This window comes from Hylobates moloch, unplaced genomic scaffold (genome assembly GCF_009828535.3).
Source record: "Hylobates moloch isolate HMO894 unplaced genomic scaffold, HMol_V3 SCAFFOLD_4, whole genome shotgun sequence".
Lineage (NCBI taxonomy): Eukaryota > Metazoa > Chordata > Mammalia > Primates > Hylobatidae > Hylobates > Hylobates moloch.
The window spans coordinates 152,739,270-152,764,533 of record NW_026652279.1 but is presented as its reverse complement, the minus strand read 5'-3'; the positions used below and the strand labels follow the sequence as shown (position 1 = coordinate 152,764,533).

The window sequence follows — 25,264 nt, the reverse complement described above, 5'->3', positions numbered from 1 at the left end:
CAGGTATCTACATCAGATCCCAGCTTTTTTTTGAGGGGGTGTGGAGAAGAGGGGATGTATGCAGAATATAAACATAGGGCTTGTCCTAAATGATGAAATAAAATTAAGATTGTGTATGCTATGGCCTGTCTCTAGGAAGTCTCAAAACTCCTTTTCTTTTTTCTTTTTTTGACAGAGTCTCGCTCTGTCACCCAGGCTAGAGTGCAGTGGCACAATCTCGGCTCACTGCAACCTCCATCTCCCAGGTTCAAGCGATTCTTCTGCCTCAGCCTCCCTAGTAGCTGGGACTACAGGTGCACGCCACAATGCCCTGCTAATTTTTGTATTTTTAGTAGGGACGGGGTTTCACTATATTGCCCAGGCTGGTCTCGACCTCCTGACCTCGTGATCTGCCCGCCTTGGCCTCTCAAAATGCTGGGATTACAGGCGTGAGCCACCGTGCCCGGCCAAAACTTTTCTTATAAATTGTCTTCTAATTAAAATATTTCTTTTGGCCGTCCTTGGAGTACTCCCAGGTGACACCCAGCTCAGGCTAACATTTGTACAGGATGGTCACCTTGGTCTCTAGAGATCCCAATGATGTTTTATACCAATATGTCTCAGGGTCTGCCAAGCTTCCACTCACACCCTTAACATGCAGAGAAAGCTGACAGTTCTTGTTAGCTTCAATTTTCCTTGAGAAAAATGTGGCAATATGTATCAAAATACAATTGTTAAGGAACATATTGTTAGTTTCAATATGTAGAATGTATTACAAGGAAAAAAAGATGCCAAAAATATTTTACGTCTACTGATATTCCTATTAATCTTTATTATCATAAAAAACTGGTCACAACCTAAATATCCAACTTCAGGTGACTGAGTGAAGTAAAACTGTAGTCTTTCCATATGATAGGATAATATGCCAGCACTAACAACCAGATAGCAGAATATTTAATGCCATGGAAAAGTATTTGTTTTGTGTGGTCAGGTGAGCAGTTCATGTCACAAAATCAAATGTACCCTATGATCTTATTTTTTTTAAGTGAAGTACTGATGTATTTATATGTATAATTAAGTATAGAAAAAAGCCTAGATGCCTTTTCTTGTCTTTTTCATTGTTTTATAAATGGTATCAATATTTATTTTTCACTTTTTCCATCAGATTTCCCAGAATAATAAAATTCAATTCCTTCTGATGAGCATTCATTATTCTTTGTTGTTGTTGTTGTTGTTATTTGTTGTTGTTGTTGTTGTTGTGAGACAGAGTCTCACTCTGTCTCCTGGAGCTAGAATGCAGTGGCCTGATCTCAGCTCACTGCAGCCTCTGCCTCCTGAGTCATTATTCTTACAGTAAGAAAAAAATTAACGTTATGAAGTATCTTCTCTGTCCTAGATCAACTGTCTAAGTATATACAAGGTGCCAAATAGATTTAATACAATGTTGTATCCATTCATAGGTTTTTGCGATACAATTTTTTGTATGATTCCATTGTCTTATAGTCTCCATTAACAGTTCTGGTGTGAATTTATACTCTAAAGGAAAGGTGACAACCTTACACAATCTCAGGGCTTACATACTATCCACACACTGTGCTTACAAACATACACCTCCAGTTGTGTGGTCTCCCTGAGTTCTGCACATTCCTCTTGGGTATCTAATAAGCATCTCACATTTAACAAAACCACTGATTTTTAATCAATCCCAGGGACTCTCTGCCAGACCTACTCTTCTCTCAGAATTCCTTTTATCACCTAGTGACACTATCATCACACCAAACCTTGCTATCATCTTTCTTCTATCTCCCAGATTTCCAATCCATTAACAAATCCCAATAACCCCGCTTCCAATATTTGTCTAAATCTATGCACTTCTCAGCTTATCCACTCTTATTATTCTAGTTCCAATTATGTGGTCTTCTGTCTGTATTACTTTCTTTTTTCATTCTTGCATGCAGGGTCCATTTTTCATAGTGAAGTCCTCATAAAACAGAAATTAAATTTTATCAGCTTCTGCTTGAGTTTTCATTGATTGATTTATTATTTATTTATTTATTTATTTTGAGATAGAGTCTTGCTCTGTCACCCAGGCTGGAGTGCAGTGGTGCCATCTTGGCTCACTGAAAGCTCCGACCCCTGGGTTCAAGCGATTCTCCTGCCTCAGTCTCCTGAGTAGCTGGGATTACAGGTGTGTGCCACCATGCCCAGCTAATTTTCGTATTTTTAGTAGAGATAGGGTTTCACCGTATTGGCCAGGCTGGTCTCAAACTCCTGACTTCAGGTGATACACCCTCCTCAGCCTCCCAAAGTGCTGAGATTACAGGCATGAGCCACTGCGCCCAGCTAGCTTCTGCTTACAGTTTTTAAATGACTTCTTAGCCCACTTAGGAGAAAATATAAACTCTCTACCAGAGCCTATGGACTCCCCAAAACATGATGTATGTTTATCTCCCCCCTTTAACTCACTCTGTTTTAGCTGCATGGCCTTATGTTCTCTGAATAAAATAAACTTATTCCTGCCACAAGGCTTTGCGCCTACTTTTCCTTCTGCCCCAGACACAGTTCTCACAGGTTTTCCTATGATTCCTTTCTTCTTATTATTCGGTATCAACCCAAACATCTCTCCTGAGTGGCCTTCGCCAGCACATTCTTCTTAAATATCTTTCCCTACCTCATCCTGTTTGGATTTGTTTATAACATGTGTCAGCTACAATACTGGTTTTATTTGTTTGTTTATTTACTTTTTTGTTACAACAGAAAGCCCATGACAACAGAGTTGTGTCTGCTTTATTCACAACTTTAACCTCAGTGCCTGTACAGAACCAGGACCATACTAGAAACTCAATGAGCATGTGTGAGTATTTTGAATGAATTAATTCTTAAAACATTAAAAAGTGACATTTTCCAAGTAAAAATCTTTATCTATTTCCTTAGTGACTCTAATTGCAGAAAATTCAGGGTAGAAATAAGGTTCAGATCAATGGCAGGCCGAGAAAGGTATTTTTGGGTGAGTGAATGCAGGCAATTTTTGCTATTATGACTGACTGACTTCCATATTCTTTAATACAGGTATGTCCCTATGGTGAGAGATGGCATTTTTCATAGCACAAAGGTGGAAAGCAAATTTAATATCTATTATAATAAAAAATAAAGTAAATCTTATACAAACACTAAGAAGTGATCATCTAAATCTGCAGATTAGGATCTGAAACCTATTCCTACGTCGACATCTTCCATGGCCCTACTCCTAAATTAATAAATTCTCACTTACAGAAGGCTATTTTCTGAATCCTTTCATAGCTGATATTGTGGAGGTGCTGTTAGCCATCCCTTGATATCGACAGTACAATAGCCATCCCTGCCAGGGCACGTGTACATTATCAGTAGTCAAAAGTTTGGCAAAAGTAAAATATTTCTCTTCATCTCCAGGAGAGCAGTTTATGAAAGAGCATATTCTTAGGCATTAAAGGTGAATGTTTCAGTGACACCTGTGCAAGATATAACTTTCTGCTCTCCTCTATAAAAATCTAAATTTCAATCATATAATTCTAGTAGACCTTAAAAGGATAGACCTCAAAGGTAGCATTGTATTTGATATTCTCTTGCAACCCCAGAATGAAACTTAAGCATGAATAATTGGCGATCTTCACATAAAGATTAAAGAATGGGACTCAAGTTCACACAGAAGCTAAAAAAGAAAGGTAGGATGACTTCCCTCTGCCACCTTGAAAAGGCTATGGCTTTGAAACCTACAAAACCAGAAATGGCGGAGGAGGGGGGTGGTGTTTTGCTGAATGGGCAATAAATATGCGAACCCTCCTCCTAAGAGTTTCTATAATCCTTTTTATCTTGAGTATCTACGTGTTCCTCTGTGAATGTGTTTTTTTATAACTGTGCACTTCTTATGGAACAGCACCATCCTTACTATCTGTAATAGGGTTTCCATTCTGCTTTCATCTTGTACATATCTTATAAAAACAATCTGAATAAATGCCCAGTTAATATGTATATTTATGTATTTATAAATTATATGTATGTGCTATTGCACTAATATATTACATATTTTATATACCTTATTACAACCAAAGAAATATAAAAGAATGAGACCGAATAAATATACACTTAAGGTCTGTTTTTCCTTCCTGCACCCTCTGTGAAATGCTTATCCTACTTAAGAAACCACTGAGATTTCACCATGTCCTCACAGTGAGACTGTGCTCACTCCTCAGTGAGAGGAGCTGATTAGTATTAAAGCTCTTCTGGTTGTATTATCAATTATGCACTCAAATTTTCAAATAATCTAGATGTACATATTGTACTATAGTGGATGATACTGTGAGGTACCAACTGGACCAGCTCAGCAGAGGCTGGGAGGTTTAACTCATCAGTAGCCATGATACTACTTTTCTTTTAGACTTTTCCAATAGAATTTATTTTTGCTTTTGCCAGCCAGGGCGAGAGCTCTGTTTTCTATAGGTATCAATGGTAGAATAAGCATTGTTGCCTCGCAGAAGGGAGAAATCTATGGTATTGGACACCAACCCCCATGTCCTTCTTACATATCCTTTCCTTGAGATATAGGGACTCTTGTGAAAATGGGAACCTAAGAACTGGCTCTGCATAAACTTAAGCTTTGTTTTTGCAGAACAATTATGAGAAGTCTACTACTGACTCTTGAATATGTTGTATGCAATAAAAACTCTGTACTATTCAGGTATTGTTTCTGACCCATGATACTAGAATAAATATCAACTACCCATACAAAATATCAACTACCCATACAAATAAATATCAACTACCCATACAAAGTTTTGCTTAGGAAAAATGAAAGTATGTTCAAATATAAATTTTTGAAAAATGACTAATAACTAAAAAAAACAGCCTTTCTTACCCCAAACATCAATAGATGTAGAATGGAGGGTAATAGTTACAACACGCAACATAATGTTTGGTTCTAATTAATAGACTATTTCAGTGAAATATTATTTTGATAAATATGTTCATGCTTCATTTGCCATGTATTAAAAACAGCAATACACAATACTTGATGAAAAATATTATTGAAGATAAAACAGAAGTATTTCATAAACAACCATTAGCTAGATTATAAGATAACATATAAAAGGTGTTACAGGAAATAAATATTAGGAATACATATTATTCATCTATGACCTAGCTTATATTGAAATGCTGCAAAACCTTCACAGCAACATTCAGAGAATTACCTGAAGGATAACTCTGGCACCTTCTATGGTCTTATATGTGTTTTCTTTAATGGTCACAGTGATTCCCATGTTCAAACTTATTCACTGAAGATGAAGCATATCCTGAGATTCTCATTGAAATGCTGAGGCTGACGCTTGCTTTTCACAGATACAGATTGTCCAGCATTAAAATACCACTGCATATTGACTGCATCCAAAAATCATTAAACTAAATATTTCCAAATGTCCTCATACAAATAATGTGTTACAATATTTTAGGTAGGATTATCTGACAGGATTAACGAATTTATCAAATATAACAGAAAGTAACAACTTATTATTTATTACTGAGTATACTAATAAATATAGGATCAGGACTTACCTGAATAACATGCTTCAGTTTATCAATAATCTGATTTATCACAGGATCAGTTCCTTTGACTTTGACTTCAGGATTTCCAGACTGGGCTTTGATTCCATTTCCAGCCACACGCTGAGTATAACTAGCAAGGGAAATATGAAAGATATGACTTAGTACCTGATCAGGGTATTATCTGTCACAGCTATCTGAACATTTTGAGGTCAGAATTTCCTCCTTTAGAGAATACACCAATGTATTTTTCTCTTGGAACAGAAACTGGCACAGTTGTAATGTTTTTCCAGGTAAAATGCTAAAATGCTTATCGTGCCATTAGATCATTCTAAAAATAATCATATTCACTCAATGGACCCAACCAAATATTACTTGTTTTTTAACACTACTTAACAATATGCTACAAAGAGTTAATATATATCTCACTTTGTTACCAGGTCTTGCTGAATTATACATATGTCTGTACTCATATTGGCTGAATCAGCTTATTTTATGCAGTCTTTATCTTATTTTTTAAGTATTAGGCTACTATATATATATATACTCTCTCTATATATACTATATATATAATATATACTATATATAATGTATACTATACATTATATATACTATATAGAGTATATATAGTATATATGTAGTATATAGAGTATATAGAGTATATATAGTATATATGTAGTATATATAATATATATATTATATATGTGGTATAATATATATAGTATATATGTAGTATATATAATATATATAGTATATATGTAGTATATATGATATATATAGTATATATGTAGTATATATAATATATATAGTATATATGTAGTATATATAATATGTATATAATATATATGTAGTATATATATTATATATATAGAGAGAGTAGCCTAATATATCTATATTATATAGTAATATATGTATATATAATATATATTATATATATACATGTACATATATCCTAGCCAAATATATATTACATATATAATATATATTTCCTAATTAGTCCTCCAATTAATAAGTAATTAAACTTTTTAATAATGAGAATATCAATTGGACATGATAAAAATAATTTTATTAATAAATCTTTTGATTTTTAAAATAACCTTGAACCCATTTCTTTTTGTAGGCATAGAGGGACTTAGAGTTAAGAATTCTAGTATCCATTAGGGATTTGGCAGTATACATCAATAACAAACAGTAGAAGGAAAACAATTATACCTATGTTATTAATGTGTAATAATATTCTTTATTTTTGAAAAATAAAATTTTATATATATATATATATATATATATAGCACATCTCTTAAATCCTCTGTGGCACTGTTATGTTATTCTTTACTCTTCCAGTATTCCAAGAAGATCACACATGTGGCATATATATATGTTATATATATATATAATATATAACTGTGCAAGTCAATATCATAAACCATAACTGTACAAATTTAAATAATCAAATTTATAAGCAACTAAAATCTGCAAAATATTTTCTAAGTAGAGGAAACAATCCGCTTTCACTAGGTTCACCTAAACCAAGATCTGGTAAATCATGTGGTATGTAAAAGGGTCATTTCACAGGTGGGGAAAGCCATTTGAAATTTCACTACCTTCCCCAAATTACAATCATATAATGTCAACTTAGAATTAATAAAAATATTTAAATTCATTAGTCACAAAGATGTCTTAAATGCATGCTATATTCCAAGTCCTGTACTAGGTGATTAGGATTGTAAGAAGATGTAAGACTCAATTTTTGTCCTCATAATATTCATGACTTAACCAGGAATATAGTAATTAACTCATTCATTTGTATGTTTATTCATTACATTTTATTACATTTAAAAAAACCCATAGATTTCAGCAATATAAATACCCTTATTTGCCTGGCAGAATAGTGGAAAATAAACACAACTGAATGGTTAAAATACAACATTATTAAAGTAGCTGGAAGGAACTGCACATGCCAAGCGTGAGGAAAGATAGGACAAGTAGTAGACATTCTGGATATGGAGAAGCCCACGTGGACTCAGACTAGGGAAAAACTAAGGGAGAAATTGTAACTTGAGGTAGCCTTAGATTTATTGAGGTAAGAAGAGGACAGCTGTGGTGTGGTTAATGAGAACTTCAGGACAAAGGATGTCACTCCAGCAAGGAAAATGGCAAAGGTATGTGAACAAAGCAGACAGGGAGAACGGGCCTCTATTTACAAAGGAGAGAGTACAAACGGTGGAAAGCAATGGATAGAGGGTCACACCGCAAAGATTCCACCCTGAATGTTTAAGACTCTCCATTGAGTGATATAATGGACTCTGGAGACTCAGAACGGGGAAGTTGGCAGGGGGGTGAGGGATAAAAAACTACATGTTTGTTACAATGTACACTACTCAGGTGACAGGTGCAATAAAATCTCAGACTTCCCCACTATACAAGTCATCCATGTTACCAAAACCACTTGTGCTCCCAAAACTATTGAAATTAAAGAGACATTTTAAAATGAAAACAAACACTATCATCTGAGTAATTGGTTTGCTTACATTAAATATCATAATCCTTTTCAGCAAAAATATTCTCATTTTAATGTAACTTTCCTTCCCTATATTTGAGCAGAGTATTGCACTATCCATAAACACCCTCTGAATTTTTACAGAAATGGAAAAATCTTTGAAGAAAATAAAAGAAGGTTCTATGTTTGAGACTATGGCTATACTAAAGGAGTTTCAAGAAAGATCCAGTTCTTCTCGAGATGATGTACTTCCAGTGACCAGTTTTAAGAAGTGGATCGAACATTTCCTAACTAGGTCCTTCAAGTGATAATAAGTGATTAAACTTTTTGATAATGATAATATCCATTGGACATGATAAAAATAATAATGTTAATAAACCTTTTGATTTAAAATATAACCTTGAACCAACTTCTTTTTGTAGGCATGGAGGGAGTTTAGAGTTAAGTATTCCAGTATCCATTAGAATACTGGAATATTCTAATGGATTAGGGATTTGGCAGTATACATCAATTAGGGATTGATGTATACATCAATAACAAATAGTATACATCAATAACAAATAGTAGAAGGAAACCAATTATTCTTTATTTTAGAAAAATAAAATTTTGTACTCATATATCTATCTATCTATCTATCTATATATATATATAGAGAGAGAGAGAGAGAGAGTAACCATCTCTTACATTATCTGTAGCACTGCTGTGTTATTCCTTATGCTCCCAATATCCCAAGTAGATTGCATATGTGGCTGTTTTATTAATGTGTTGAATATTCATAATGATAGTGAATAATATGAATAAATAAATTCATAAGTGCATAATTATGATTAGGCATTACTTTACTCTAGAGTTTGTCAATTCATGATAAACATCTTTTGGTGACCATGAATAAGAAACTCATAGACCTCAAAGTACGGGAAGCCTGACTGACTAAGGCCACTTGCCGCTTCACTCTAAAATCTGTTTCTGCATTTGTCCCTCAGTCAATGACTGAGGGCAGCAGGATTGCTAATGCAGATCCCTCATTAGGAGACACAGGGCTTCTCTGAGGACCAGGCTTGGCTCAGGATTCCCTGAAGACTTTTCTTACCCTTCATTAGACTGTACTTCATGCTCCAATGCTTCCACTCAACCTTTGTTTCCTCTTTCCTTCACTCTAGGTCAGACTTTCCTCACAGCTGGGAGCTTTCCCAGGCTTACTCAGCTTCCTCTCCGTTTTCTCTCATAGGAATTTTCCTTAATAAAATCTTCTTGTGTTTAAACCCTTTTCAACATCTACCTCTTGGAGGACCTGGACTAACCCACTATATAATATTTGTATTATAAATACTCCCATTCTACAGCTTGAGAATCTGGGATCTGGATAGGTTAAGTAACTTAAGTCACTCAAGTAAGGCCACACCATATATATAAAGTGTGCTGCAAGGAACACGCACTCCAAAATACAACCACCAATAAGTATCAATCCTGAAACCAACTAATAAAAGTGAAGATATAATTAGCTTAGTGCAAAATGTTATTTTTTTCTCTAATTACATTTTCTAAGGTTTCACTGTTTATAACTAAGAAGGGATGCATGATTTTCTTCAAAACCCTCCTTAACAAGCCAGGTGTAGTGGCATGCACCTGTAGTCCCAGCTACTCAGGAAGTGGAGGGAGAGGGAATCATGTGAGCCCAGGAGATTAATGCTGCAGTGAGCTGTGATCACACTACACTGACCATGTGACCATGAGTATAAAACTCATAGACCTCAAGCTTGGGCAACAGAGTAAGACCCTGCATTTAAAAAAAAAAAAAAAAAAAAGAAAGTAAAACTAAGCAAAACAAAACAATCCTCACCAAATGGTTGCATATAACCAGCTAAACAGTAATATAACAGTTGTTGGCAGGGTGAGAAGAAACTAGCAGACTGTAGGTTTGCCATACAGTTTTTGTTTCTCCAGAAATACAGACATAATATAGGCAATGAAAACTGAGACTCTTCTCTTAAGTTGAATTAAGGTTTTAATTGATTTACATCATTTACTTACAGGCCAGAAAATTTCTTTAAAAAGGCAGGAATGTTGTTTCATGTTAATCTAGGGAATTGCCTACCTTTGTTTTTGTTCTTAATTATCACAGCTACTAATACAGTAAAATAATATTTGATAAAATTTATTATAATTATAGCTGATAAAAATCTCATTCCAAGCTGTTATATTATTGAATATTTCAGAATCACTTTTTATGAGTCATATAAATAAGGAAAAATACTGCAAAGTAGACACACATTACTTCAAATGAAATATGATTTAATAAAATCAGTTATTCTCTTCCAGTTTTGTAATGTTCAAAATAACCACAATTGAAATAGTGATACATACACATCAGAACAGTTCAAACAAAAAAGAGAAATGATACCAAGTGTCAGCAAAGATGTGGAGCAACTGGAACTCTCTCCCATTGTGGATGGAAACGTAAACTGACGGAAACCACTATTTCCCATGTATGCCAAATCTAACCACATTCTATGACCTTGGGCATATACCCACAATATTTACCAAAAGATAGATACATGAATGCTCAGAGAAGCATCGTTCAAAATAAACACAAATTGGACATTATATTTGTATAATGGTATAGTATATAACAATGAGAACTATTGAATTACAACTATATGCAAAAAGATTGACAAATCTTATAAACTAAATATTGAATGAAAGAAGCAAGATACAGAACATATTCTATGATCTAATTTACTAAAAATTTTAAAACTAATCAGTAACGTTCCAAATCACCACAAGAGCTACCCTATGAGATAGTGTCTAGAAGAAATAATATCAAGTTTCCTGATTTTAGTACTGGATACACAGAAGTGCTAAGTTTGTTAAAAAAAAAAAAAGTATTGAGCTGTACAGTTAAGATTTGGGTGTTTTACTGTTTGTATGTATTTTCAGTCTTATGAAATTATGTTAAAAAGCCTTTATGCTCTTTTTCTTAATATGTTTACAATAGACAAATTTTCATTAAGCCACAGTATAAATAAAAAACACCCACACAGGTATGTTTAACATGGACTAAGTGGTTCTGTGGTCATTAAGTGAGTACTTTAGGATCTAAGTCTGATATAAAACCTCACTTCCCTGAAGGCTTTAATTTGCATGCAAAAAAACATGGTTTCTAAATTAAATTTTTTTTGTAACAAATAATTTTTATTTGAGTTCCCCTCATGACATTTTAATAAATCATTAATTCCTTCCTTTTCTTTTTAATGTACAAGTAATGGATAAAACATTTCAAAGATCCCTACAGAAGTTTCTTGAGTTGAAATATTGTTCACATTACAATGAGAAGGATGGAATAAAACCAAAAAAGATAGACAGGCAGATTTTTTGTTGGGGAAGTAATAGACCCACCATCTGTGCTTCTTTCTTCTAAGCAGAGCTGGGAATGAGTGACAGCAGTTGAATAGGAATACTTGCTCCCTAAGCACTACTTGTTTTTCATTAACAAGGAAAAATGGCAAGCCCTGATATATTTACATTCTACAAAATTGTTTTTAAATGATGATAACAAGATCTTAGTTCCCTCTCTGTTGAACATATAAAATATTAAAAGGCATTGTAATAAATTTATATACAGCACATCAGGAGGAAGTCATTTCTCCTGACTTTACCAGCTTGTCCTATTTGAAACTGATACCATGCCCTATTGGCTGATAGTCATTTCATTTTATTTAGAATACAATAGAGTTTGGCTCAGATTCACACCAAAAGTATAGTATTCTGATGTGCACTTACACAATTTCAGGGGAAACAATATCTGGAATCTGACCCTGGAATTCATTACAAATCAGTTACAGGGGTCTGTCTTGGAATTTTTTGATAACTGGACTGGGACAGAATGTAAGAATAAATCATTAAAGTAGATGAGGAAAACACTTGATGAGAGCTTTCTTGTTTTACCTTTATTGCTATTTCTATCAGGGGTTAAAAAGAGAATGGGGGCCATGTTGTGGTTGTTATTCTTGTTGTTGTTTGATTGGTTTGCTTATTATGTTCTTGTATGACTTGGTTATGTGGCTGGATATTAAAATTCTTTCCATTTCCACAGTCATAAATCTCCTAATTTCTAGGAGATTAAATACTGGTTTTATCTTTGGCTCTGGTAAAAATGTTGCTATCTTGGCTTAAAAGGAGGTCTGGGAAATATATTGTATCTATTCATCAGTGAACGTGAACTGCTTCTACAGGAACAAATTTTCCATTCAAACCATTTCTAGGCCTCCCTTCCTGGTTCTGATAGCAAATGTGAAAGCAAGGACTAGAGATTTGGTTTTTGTAAGTTTCTTCAAATACTTGGGAAATACTGGATTCCATTGCCGAGTGTTGACTTTTGTACATTCAACTTGTACACAGCACTTTTTCTCTATGTTAAAAGTCCTAATCCTTGAAATCTCAGGATGGAAAAGAACTATATGATTGATTTTATGTGCCAGGTTTATGGGAATAACCTTTCACGGAAGATAGGAGGCTTACAGGGGATTTAGAGAAAGGAGACATCTGTGGAATCAATTCAAAATGATTAAGCCTTTTGCGATCCCACTATGTCACTTCAATTGTTGAGCCACAAAACTATTTTTAAATTAATCTCTAACATTTATTTGGCTTTATAATTACATATAAATAATGTCTAAATTTGACATCTATGTTTTTAAACAAAAACGAAGTCAAAATAAATGGAATTAAGGAGAGCTTATTATGATCTTTATTGTTATTTATATATAACAAATTTCCTATTAAGAATATAATATTTTATGATATCTTATGGATGTCATTAACATTAATAAAGATATTATCATGCTTTGTACAGCAACAAACACGAAAATTTTACCATACCACTGCAATAAATAGAATAAAAACATGTTCAGAAAGGCTTAGAAACTCATTAAAGAATGGATATTAATCACTCTTCACCCTAACTCCTCATTTGGCAAGGCGTGAATCTATGCATGCCAGTTTAGTCAGGTGGCAGGTAAGTAGTCCCATTGCATTTCATAAAATAAGCAGCTGTGTGAATTTGAAAGATAATATTTTCACATGAAAAACTAATGACTGCACATGTAAAATCAGTAGTGTTTTGGAAGCTGTCATTTCAAAAAAAAATTAACTACCTAATTAAAAAGTAGCACAAATGAACTTTTGCCTACGTAAAAAAATAGAACATTGCTTAGCCTTTTCTTAAACCCCTCCCCAATCTTACCAAGAAAGGATAAATACCTTTATTATAGTCAAAGCTCTGTTTTTATGGTTTTAAATTATTTAATTAAAAATTCAAAGCAAATGATAATAAATCTTTAATTTATAATTATCCTAATTTGATTGAAAGTGACTGTCCAAATATAAAATGATCAGTTATAACTACAATCAATTACAAATAATGCTATATGAGTTTGAAATGTTATACTAACTTGCCTTTTCCGGGAATGCATTTTAAAATTAAACTCTTCTCAGTAAGATCAAGGCTATCCTTCATGGATTTATGATGATAGATAATCACCACTTTGTACTGATTTGCTGTCTCACTTCACTGTTTGATACCAACATATGAAAGTAAATATGCTATTTAGGGGAAAACTATTATCTGAGTACTAATAAGTTAAATGCTATTTTAAGCCAACAAAAAATGATTTAGGGTACAAATTTTATTTAACCAACTTTTCATTAGAAGCATTATAAAATTCTGAAAGATCCTAGAATCTTATATAGCTTTTTTGTATTTTTTTGAAATGTAATTGACACAAGCACGAATTAAATCTCATATTTAAAAAGCTTCTGGCAACATTAAAATATACTTTAAAATTACTTGCAAGATATGATAATTCTAAGATTACCAACATACCATGCAAATGAAACACCCAGGTACTTCCTACCAACACATGATATAACAAAATCAAGAACTTCTGAATTAGAATGTAGTAGTCGCCCACGGCCATCATACCTAATTATCACAAACTTGGTGGGTTAAGAGGACAGAAATATATTCTCTCACAGTTCTGAAGCCTGGACCTCTGAAATCAAGATGTTGGCAGGGCCATACTCCCTCTGAAGACCCTCGGGAGGAATTCTCCCTTGCTCCTGGCAATCCTTGGCCTTCTTTGATTTGTGATTGCATAACTCCAATTTCTGTCTCCATCTTCACATGACCTCCTCTGCGTGTGTCTTTTCCTGTGTCTTATAAGGACATTTGCTTTGGATTTAGGGCCTACTTTCATCCAGGATGACCTCATCTCAATCCTTGGGTTAATTATGTCTGCAAAGACCCTACTTCCAAATAAGTCACATTCTAAAGTTCCTAATGGACATAAATTTTGGAGGTACAGTATTTAAATCACTACACAGAAGATTGTAAAGACAAAAATCTGAAAACTACCTGAATGAAAACAGATATTCCCTTGAACTTCAACAAAAATCATATTCTATTTTCACATGAGAAACATTTTATTACTGTAAAACGATATTTATATTTCACAAGTACACCTCTTAAATTGTAGCTTGGTTTTTAACTTTTAGGTTTTTACTCTAATTCAATTGACCTTAAGAAAAATAATTAGCTTTGGAAATTATCAGTACATGATATCTAGTGTTTCCTACATTTTTAATAACTTCTACCTCCTAGCAAAACTAATGCAATGGACAATTCCTGTGTTCTAAATTCACACACACAAACAGGAAAGGCACTTCAAAAATGATTTGTTCTCTTCTAAAGCAGAAGCCCAACCACCTCCTCTGAATCTAAAAGTTTCCAGAAAGCAATGAAGGGCTAGTTTATTATGAACATGTTGATAGCTGATTCTGTGGAGACTCACACAGAAACAAAGAATAAATTTTAGTCACACTTAATGCTAATGTGATAGTAAGGTTGTGACAATATTCAAATATGACCAACTTCATTAAATTAGCTACACTCAGGCTTAGCTTAGTTGTCCAAATTTATTATAAATAGCTCAAAAGAAATAATTCAGCTCTTCTGTTTTCTATTTCTTATTTTTTGTTGATGCTTAAGAGTAAAAAGATATTTTAACTGAATTTTTTTTTCTTAGCAATCAGTTCTCTTGTTTTATCACCATAAGACTGTAAGGGGCCGTAACAGGTCACAGAATCTAGCACTGCCTTCAACAAGAAATACACCTAGAGCAGGAATATAGTACTTGGCATTCATCTTTAGGCCTATAACCTAATAGATTTTTTTTGTCTGTCTTTGGTGACAGTAACATAAATTTAGAGCTGGAAAGGACCTTAGAGGTCATCTAGTCCCACCCAAGCATCTTTTAAAACAAAATAAATAAGTATGTTTATTTCATCATTTTGTACTTATACACTGTGTATTTCCAGAAAAGCCTTTGGGACCACTTAGAATAAAAGGCACAAGCACTATAAAACAAGGGCAAAATGACAGAATAATGAAGAGAAGGCGGTGACAATTATACGGGAAGACCTAGGGAAGGAAATACTACCCTTCAGCCTAATATTTAGTCCTAAGCCTCTTGTTATTGAAGGCCAAAAGGAAAACCAGAATGCAAATAGGTGTCATTAGTTAAAAAATAGTATCTGCATATGTCAGTAGCTATTTTTTGGTAACTCTAAACTCTTAAGCAAAATTTATAAGTCTTTAAGCAACAGACAATGGACAATATAATAAAATAATCTTCAATAGCAATTTCAAAACTTTTAAAGATGTAAGTACAAATAATCTTTTCTTAAAGGATGCTTTGTTGAAAGCTGCCTGCATGATGGTATTTTAAATTACATGATGTTAAATTGCCTGCATGATGGTATTTTACTGGGACCTGGTTATATGACTTGGTGAAGAATATAATCTTTGATAACTTAGAAGAGTGAATGGTTAATATTTCTCTGAATTGTTTTTGTTTCTAATTGATATTTTATTTTATCCCTCATAAAGAATATATTTTCTGGGAAATACACTGAAGTACAGTAAAAAAAGAAGCTCAGAGTTAAAAGTGTTGAGGTAAATCACAAAGCAGAGGTTGTGTCTGAAGAACTGTGTGGTCGCACTGCACCACACAGCAAATAGAAATATGGGTGAGCACTTTACCAGCAGATAAACACCAATGAGAGCAGGAACAGCAGTCACAAGATGTGTTTTAACAGAGAGATAGTTAATTAAATATTTTCTAATACATTTATTGAACCTACATTTAATGGCATTTTTTTTCCTTTCTTCACTTTGGCAAATGTGCATGTTTGTATAGAGAACACAGTTTTACAGATGTAATTTTCAGACTTTAAGTCAGGCCCATCACCAACGTTCTATGAATTGGGTGGCCTTGATATGTGGTCCAGGTATTTTTGAATCAGGGATGGGAGCCTATCCAACAAGTCAAAAGCTGATGTTTGTAGCTTTCATTATGAACACCTCTCTGACTGCTCTTCTTTCTGACTTTCCCAAACAAATTACTTAGGATTCTTAAGTGCCAGGCATATTAACATAAGAACTAAATAAATTTAAAAAATAAATGCATACGCACGCATGCGCACACACACACACACACAAACACACAGCATTCTCTATATTTACTTCTACTCTGAATAGCAAAAAAGCTGTGTTCCTGGGCCTGTGGAAAAAATATGAAGTTTGAAAAGATTTGTAAATAACTTTTCCTTAATGAAAACAACCCTGTAGTAATTACTATTTTAAAAAATATATTGGAATTTGAGCATAACACAGTTTCAATCTTGTCTCTATTCCAACTTAAAGTCCTGTCCAACAGTTCCACTTTACGGTCTGTTGAATCATAAAATAAAAATTTATATATTTTAAAGTATTTGATGAAAAAGGAGAAGGAGGGGGAGGAAGAAGAGGAGGAGGAGGAGGAAGAAGAGGAAGAGGAGGAGTTGGGAAAATAACTAGGATTCCTGTTCTTGCCTCACTTTAACTACACTACAGCCAAATTCCTACTACCAAGCAGTCCTCAGACAACAATCTACGTCTGTAACAGAAATTAATTTGTGTTCGCTTGTATATATGAGAAAATTGCTCCTCCAGCTATGTCTTGGCAAACTCAGTTACACAGAAAATAGCAGGACTTGGTTCCATAAAACAACATGTGCCTAGGGACTTTTAGATTCCTAATAGTGGTAATTACTAACAAACATATTTGGCTGACTCAGTATAGGAAAAATGTGCATATACAGGATTTCAGAAGACCTCTGGAGTCTAAACACAATGGAAGTTTCCGGTCTAGATGACCTAGAGATTCCACACCTACAAAGTCATTTAACCAATCTCCCCTTCATCCTTTATACTTCCCCCATTCTCCTCTCTCAGTCCTTTCATGATTTCTGCCAGGTCCGTCAGTGTTTACATACTCTGTCCCCCATGTCTGGAAAGTTCTATCCCTTCAGAACCTTTCTTCAGTCATCTGTACTAAGCTTACAAAGGGGGTTTACAGATGTGATTAAACTAAGGGTCTTAAAATAGGGGGCCAGCGCGGTGGCTCATGCCTGTAATCCCAACACTTTGGGAGGCGGAGGTGGCTGGATAATGAGGTCAGGAGATTCAGACCATCCTGGCTAACACGGTGAAACCCCGTTTCTACTAAAAATACAAAAAATTAGCAGGCCTTGGTGGCATGTGCCTGTAGTCCCAACTACTCTGGAGGCTGAGGCAGGAGAATTGCTTGAACCCGGGGGGTGGAGGTTGCAGTGAGCTGAGATTGTGCCACTGCACTCCAGCCTGGACAATAGAGTGAGACTCTGTCTCAAAGATAAAAAATAAAAAGATAAAAAAAATTTTTAAATGGGGGGATTATCCAAGATTATCTGGGCAGGCCCTAAATGCAATCACATGTGTTCCTGTAAGACTGAGGCAGAGGTCATTTTTTTAAAGACAAAAATGGAGAAGACAATGGGACCACGGAGGCAGAGATTGGAGTGATGCAGCCACAAGCCCAGGAATGCCAGAGCTCAAAGAGGTGGGAAATAGATTATCTCCTAGAATGATTAGAGGGAGGGTGGTTTTACAGACACTTTAATTTCGGCCCAATTATACTGATTTCAGATTTCTGATCTCCACAACAGTAACAGAACAAATTTCTGTAGATTGAAATCACTGCATTCATGATCGTTTGTCCTAGCAGCCACAGAAAACTAATACCACCCCCAAACTGGAGCATCCTTTCTAGGTTACTTGCTCTCATTTGTGTAGTTTGTCAGAATTGAAGTGGAGTGGCTTTAAAGTCATATTAAAGAAAGAAAAAAAGAAATAAAGAAAAAGATAAAACCTGACAACAGAGCCGGGAAGGCCATAAGCAATGGTTCTCATGCAAGTATGCCTGGTAATAAGAACCATCATAAATGACTACAAAAACTACAAGCTTGCAAAAAGGTCTTGGCAGCCTTACACAAAAAAACACTTCTGTGAGAATATCTGCCCAGAGACTGCTTGTCCAACCTCAGCACCTTGTAGTCAAGAGTGATTATCTCAAAACAATTATATAGTCTTCCTCATTTTTTTCTTTATAAGCCATTGTCTTCCTTTACTTCCTGTATACACATACAGTTCACTGTGGCACATGTATTCCCAAGGCAATGCCCTGTCCCCAAATAAACATTATTTTATTTTAGAGACCCTCTCTCTAAAGCTTGTCATAAATGGTGTCCAGAAGTAGAACCTGAAGCCAGATCACTTCCAGAAGGAATTGGCAGTTCTAGGAACCAGCATGTGGGACTCACCTGAGCCCCTTGAGAGCTCTGCTTCCACGCTCACCTTTCCTGCCCTGCTGAGTCTTCTCTCAGGCAGACCTTCTCTCTTTTTTGTAGAGGCCTTTTTTTTTTTTTTTTTAAATTAAGGATTTGGTTTGGTTAGAAGGCCACCTTCAATCAAACACCTTAACATCCCTCCTAGGATGATAAAAGACTTTTTATCTTTCCTGGCAATTCCTTTCTGGTTTAAAGACAACTGTCCTTCTGGCTTCAGTACTCTGGTTTCTGCAAAATTTACATTCCGTCTCTGAGACATGTTTTGCTGGTGAATTTACCCTTGTTATTTTTGCATGCCTAATTTAATATTTTGTTTGATCTACACACCTGGATTGAAATTTTTGTACACACTCTGAATTGGGTTTCATTTTATTAGTGATGCATGTCTGCAAATGACTGATTCTTTCCCCCTGCTTGTTTCTGTAAATCTTCTGAGAACAAAACTAAACATTCTAAATGGTGGGTGCGGAATAACTAATTAAAAATCACTAAGGAAGTCACAACCATCTGAAATGCCAATCCAAACTCATGACCTTCCTTGACAAGATTTATAGGATTGTCTTTGCTCTCGAGAGATTTATAAAAAATGGAATGGGATTGTTACATAGTGAGGCATGCCAAGCTTTCTGGGACCCAGCCAGATACATGGCTTTTCCTCGTACACTGTTGGATCAATGGTCATCATCGGGAAATCTCCAAGCTTGTTTTTGCTTAGTACCAAATTAAGAGACTGCAACCATACACTTAACATGTAGAACCTTCAAAGTTCTCTAATTTTTTCCTACCTACTTTGAATCTACTGACTTTACTGTAAGTGTTGAAATAAAATTCACTGCTTATGGCATGCAAGCCAAGATTAAAAAACAAACAAACAAACAAACAAAGTCCTGAAGGGCTATCAAATGGACGGTTTTACAAATTGTCATAGCTCCATGACAACCAGCAACTTAGACACCTTCTGGAAATGTAAATTTACATTTATCTGACAATTGCTTAGGGTGATGGAACAGATAATTGAATATTTGATTTCTAAAAGAAAAATATCTAAATAAATGTTTATAAAAAAGACACTTAAATCAAAAAGGTCAAAATCTTGATCTCAGAGCAACAATATATATACATCCAACATAAAAATTGCTTTGTATGCCATGCAGGGGCCAGAAAAAAGCTGGAAAAAAAAATAACCTGGTAAAATGCTTCCCTGCCCTCATTGACTAGTTAAGTAAAATAGACCAGCAAAGAACGATAGATTTTTTTACTAAGATTTCAAGGCCACATGGAGATTTTGTTTTTCTTAAACAATTACGCTATTCCTAGCTAAAATGTAAACAATGGAATATATAACCCTAAACTCACTTGAAAATGAAAAAAAAGGAGGTAGGGGAGAAAGGATAAATGAGATTCAAAAATAAGTTGTATCTAAAATGTTGGTCCACAGACTTTGTAAGACTATCTTTAGGGGTAATAGAATTTAGTCATGTAAACAGATCCTATTTTGTCAGATATATAATTTGGAACCAACTGTCTTTTATAAATTAGTATTACTATCTTATGACCAAAATTCTAGAATGAAAGCTATAAGATCTTTTGTTGTGTGTGTATGCGGCTTAGGTATGTTCATACATATGTACATGTTTTATGGTATATGTTGTGTCTACATGATAAAATCTGGAGTAGAGGGCCAGAAATCCCTTTGAAAATTCTCTTCAGATTGATTTAGACAGATGCCTGCTCATATAAAATATATAGTGATAAACCTAAATGCCTTTTGGTTGACATGGCTTAAGTAAATCTTTAATAAATAAGTTGGTTTTATACTTGGTGATGAAATAAAAATACTAATAAAAATACAAAAATACAAAGTCATTGGCATACATTTTTTCTATGGTTTACTGGTCAGACAGGATTATATTTGTCTCTGCTAGATGTTTCAAGGTGTTAGGATTTGACACAAAGTTTATAAAACTACAAAATCTGCCTAGAAACAGAATGATCTTTGTTTGTGTAAATGTTTGATATGTGAGAGTAATTTAATGTTGCTTGTTTAATAAAAACAGCTACATCTTATGAGTTATCAACAAAATGTCCACACAAATAACTTCAAGTCTCTTATTTAGGAAAACACTTGACATTCACAGGCTATAAAAATGGTTAACAGAGAAAAAACTTCAAATGATGACTCGTTTTATCTAATATCTTAGTTTTCATAAATAGCTAGTTATAATTGTTAAAGATAAATAAATCAGGGAAATACAAAAAAGATAAATGTTTATGAATAAACTTTTTGTTTAATTTAAAACCTTAAAGTTTTGTTGTGTTGAATTAAGTGATACTCATTAAATGTCAGGGTCATTTTCTAATAAGATACAAAACTGAAACGTAAATTGCTAAACATAAATATAATTTTGTTACTGGCTGCCTATATTTTATAGAAAGTCTAAATATATTCGGGTCTATTAAGACATAACAAGTTATGTTCTTTGGAATCACGTTTCTAAAATTATATAATAATTTTTATCTGCAAAATACTGATTTGTAACAGAGTTAAAAATTGCTTGATTAGTAGGTTTTCACTAAAAGTTAGTGTTACTAAAAAGTAAAATAACAATTAATATACATAAGTTTGTATATAAAGTGTATCAAAAATGAAATGTTTTTAATGAAAAATTGTAAGAAAAGCATAAAAGTGTTCTTTATTGAGAAAAAGAATTTTTTCTAATTTGGAGTTTATTTAAAAGTTGTTTATAAATATTTAGAAAAATATAAAAACATGGTAAAAAGGAACAAGTAAGTAAGAGAGAAAAATGTGAAGAAAGTTATGGGTATAAAAACGTATTTTTGGTAAGAATATTTGAAAAGAAAAGAGAATAACTTTTTATGAGAAAAAATACTATGTGGTAAATGTTTGTCCTGAAGTAAAATGACTAGATATGTTATTGTTTCAAAAATCATATAAATTAATAAGAATGTAATATGTCACCAGTCATATTTTTTGTTGTGTCAACTCTTGTTTACAGCTATATTTGTGACTACATTATCAATGTGAGTATTCTAAAGATTATGTGAAACTTATAAAAGTCTGATAGTCCTGATGTGATGCTATCAGTCATGATTTGGGTTGTTAAATAGCTAAATTTCCTTGTCAATTATAAACTTTTACTATATTTTTATCCATAGTTGTTCTAAGTTTTTGTCACCCACAGTTTTGTTTTGAATTCTCTCGAGGCATCTGCAATCAGATTCATGGAAAATACCCTAATAAGCCCTCTTAAATGGAAGTTTCGAAGAACTTTAAGATAAATGAACTAAATAAAACACTTTAAACTGTAATGAAGAAACTGATGAATTAATGAAACTGCAAATCAAGGTCAAGCTCAACAAAATTTAACCACATGATAAAGTAACTGATGAAAATAAATGTTTTATGACTTATTTGAAACGTTGATTCTTACTTAATTCTCCAGATTTATGGAAATTTTCTCTCATAAGCTTTTGGTAGTGTATAGCAATCTGGCACAACATACTTCTAATGAACAAAGGTGGAAATGTTTGTTTTTTTCTCCCTACTTGATCCCCCCCAAATGCAGAAACTATTCATGAGTATTCTTATTTTTTGTGGCCATATGGTTATTTGCATAAATTCAATAAAAATTTGCTATCTCTTTATAGAAGGATACAGTTGAAAACATTAGTTATATTACCAAGGCTTTAAACAGAATATAATATACGAGAACATGTAAAGAACATCTGCCTTCAAAGGTTCCCAGCCTTACAGCGAGTAAGTAAAAATTGTCACTTCCTGGCAAGCCTAGGAACCTTAAGACTGCACATAAAATCTGCCTTGGCGAAGCTTCCTAGGCTCAAGAGGTTTTTAAATATGAGATTCTTATGTGATCAATGTAGAGAGAAAAAGTTGTTTCTAAAAAAATATTTAATACATCTGTTATTAGATTGTAGCTCTGTAACTATATTCAAGTTCTTGTTATCTACCTATAGACCAGATTAGATACTGAAATATTTTAGATTCCTCCAATCTAACTTTCTTCCACAGAATTACCAAAAATGGGAACAGCTCTGTTCTTGATACCCTGTAAGTTGAAATTAGATTAATTTTAAAAAGCAAATTTCATACCTGGTATATGGGCCACACAAAATTTCACCAAACTGCTCAATGCCATAGCCAGAGACATTCAAAGTACAAAATGGGATGAGAAATTGATGTTTACACACTGTAGATAGCTTTTCCCAAGATGCTGATACAAAACTCCAAATCACAATGAGACTTCTACTCCTCCTAATGCCTTCCTTTTTGCATGACAGGATAAAAATCATTTGATTTATCAATTAGTTTAAGACTAATGACTCAAAATTATTATGCAAACTGAGATTGTAATATTACTATTAATTTTGCTTTGTATTTTACCTTTCAAAACTTTGTATCTGTTACTTGTTAAATTTCTGGAGGACAACTCCTAACAGAATAATGCTGGCCCAGCAATTTTAAATGATAGCCAAAGACTACAAAACAAACAAAATTGAACTTAATAATGGATTCCAGGAAGCCTGAGTGCCACTCACTACAAACTTCCCTTGTTGCTCAAATATAGCTAAAAGAGTTTTAACACTGACCGCTGGTAACCATTTACTGCCCCGAATGTGAGATCAGACCAACAACCCAGGACAGACTCATCCCAGCACTGAGAGACAACTGAAACCTAACTGCAGGATGACTGAGCAGTGACACTTTTAGGGAAAGATCTTGGTCAAAATAGAAAAATGTGAAATTTTTCAGAATTAAAATAGAGTCATTTATTTTACAAATAAAAATAAAGCCTGCCAAATGCAGCTGGAGAAGGCCACGAAGGGGGAATTCTCATGCACATATGCCTGATAACAAGAACTATCACGAAAGACTGCAAAAACCACAATCTTGCCATTGCAACCTTACACAAAAAAACACTTCTGCAAGGACATACGTCCTGCAAATGCCTGTCTAACCTTGCAATGGCACCACCCCTGTTATTGACCCTTGTGATCAAGGATAACTATGTCAAAACAATTGTGTAATCCTCCACATTTTTTAAGTACCTTTGTCTTCCTTTACCTCCCTGAATGCATACATAGTTGACTATGGCACATGTATTCCTAATGAAATACCCTATCCCCAACCCAGTGTTCTATTAGAGAGTTTCTCTCTGTTCGTTATTTAGCTTGACACCTTGCACCTATTGATTGATAACATTTTATTTTCCAGGATGCACTTATCATTGTTGTAATTAAGTATTAATTGTGCAATCATTTGCTTAATGCTTGTAACTTCCTTCTTGACTGTACTTTTGTTGAGGTCAGGTAGTATGTCTGTTTTAATCATCCTCTAGTTCCAGGGCTTGGCAAATTCCTTGAACTATATGAGCTCAATGCATATTTGTTATGTGCGTGAATATATGATTGATACTAAAGTACCCTAAAAAATGATTTATAGTAATGATTTATCTTTCTCAGAATTGGTCCTTACACGTGTTATATGAATCATTCCAAAACAGTACCGACTCTAGTAACAAATCCCATGAATGTGTAATTTCATTTTAATGCTGATTTGGCCCAATTTTAAACAGCATCTGGATGATACTTTGTAATGGAGTCCCATCCAAGTTCCAATTAAAAAAGAAAAAAAATCAGTAAAACAAAGCAAACAATGTAAACTTAAAACAGCACTAATTACTAAAACTGACACCCAATATGCAGACTAATCTAGTAGGAAATTTTACTAACTATAAGAACAATTAAGTTAAACTGTCCCATCCATAGTTTATTTTATGAAATGAAATAATTTCCTCAATATGAAAGACATGTAAGATGGTAGTTACCTCTCCCCAGCCTGTCTCCTGAGTCAGACTCTTGGAGTGTCCCAGAAAATGGGCACTTATTCCTTTACAGCTCCATTCTTACTATTTGAGGGGCCAGGTACTAAATATCTTACATACTAAGCTCTTTAGAAGATACAGGATACAATAAAAACAAACAAACAAACAAACAGATGTATCAGGTGCCTGTCTGGCCTGGGCACACAGTTCACTCAAGAAAAGCCCTCAGAGGGGAGGCAGCTGAATTGCCACTCTAGCAATTTGTAACTCCAGTGGCCCAGGTCTCAGCCACATGACCTCTCTGACATTCTTCTCTCCCTTCTTGCTTCCCTCCAAGCATGAACTCAGCCTCTTTTCTGTCCTTCCATCCCTGTTACATTGTTATTTCATACAATGGGATTTTAATAAGTTTGAGGAACAATAGAGAAGGATTATAAAGCAAAACAGGAAACTACTGATAAGCAACTTGCATCATACCAACTGGCCATTTAAGATTATCTTCTAAATAAAATACAGCCTTCCTTTAGAAACTCTATCCAAAAAGCAGTAACATGAATAATCTGTAAACCAGCACTCATTCTTGCCA

At 34.1% G+C, this 25,264-nt stretch overlaps 1 protein-coding gene across 1 annotated transcript in view; it reads right to left on the bottom strand.

Annotated features, from left to right (window-relative positions):
* Positions 1-25,264, bottom strand: part of GPC5 (glypican 5) — a 746,563-nt gene that overhangs the window by 232,494 nt on the left and 488,805 nt on the right. The window contains exon 6 of the mRNA XM_032151100.2: positions 5,566-5,686. Coding sequence (XP_032006991.2) covers positions 5,566-5,686 — 121 coding nt within the window. The remainder of the gene's footprint in view (positions 1-5,565; positions 5,687-25,264) is intronic.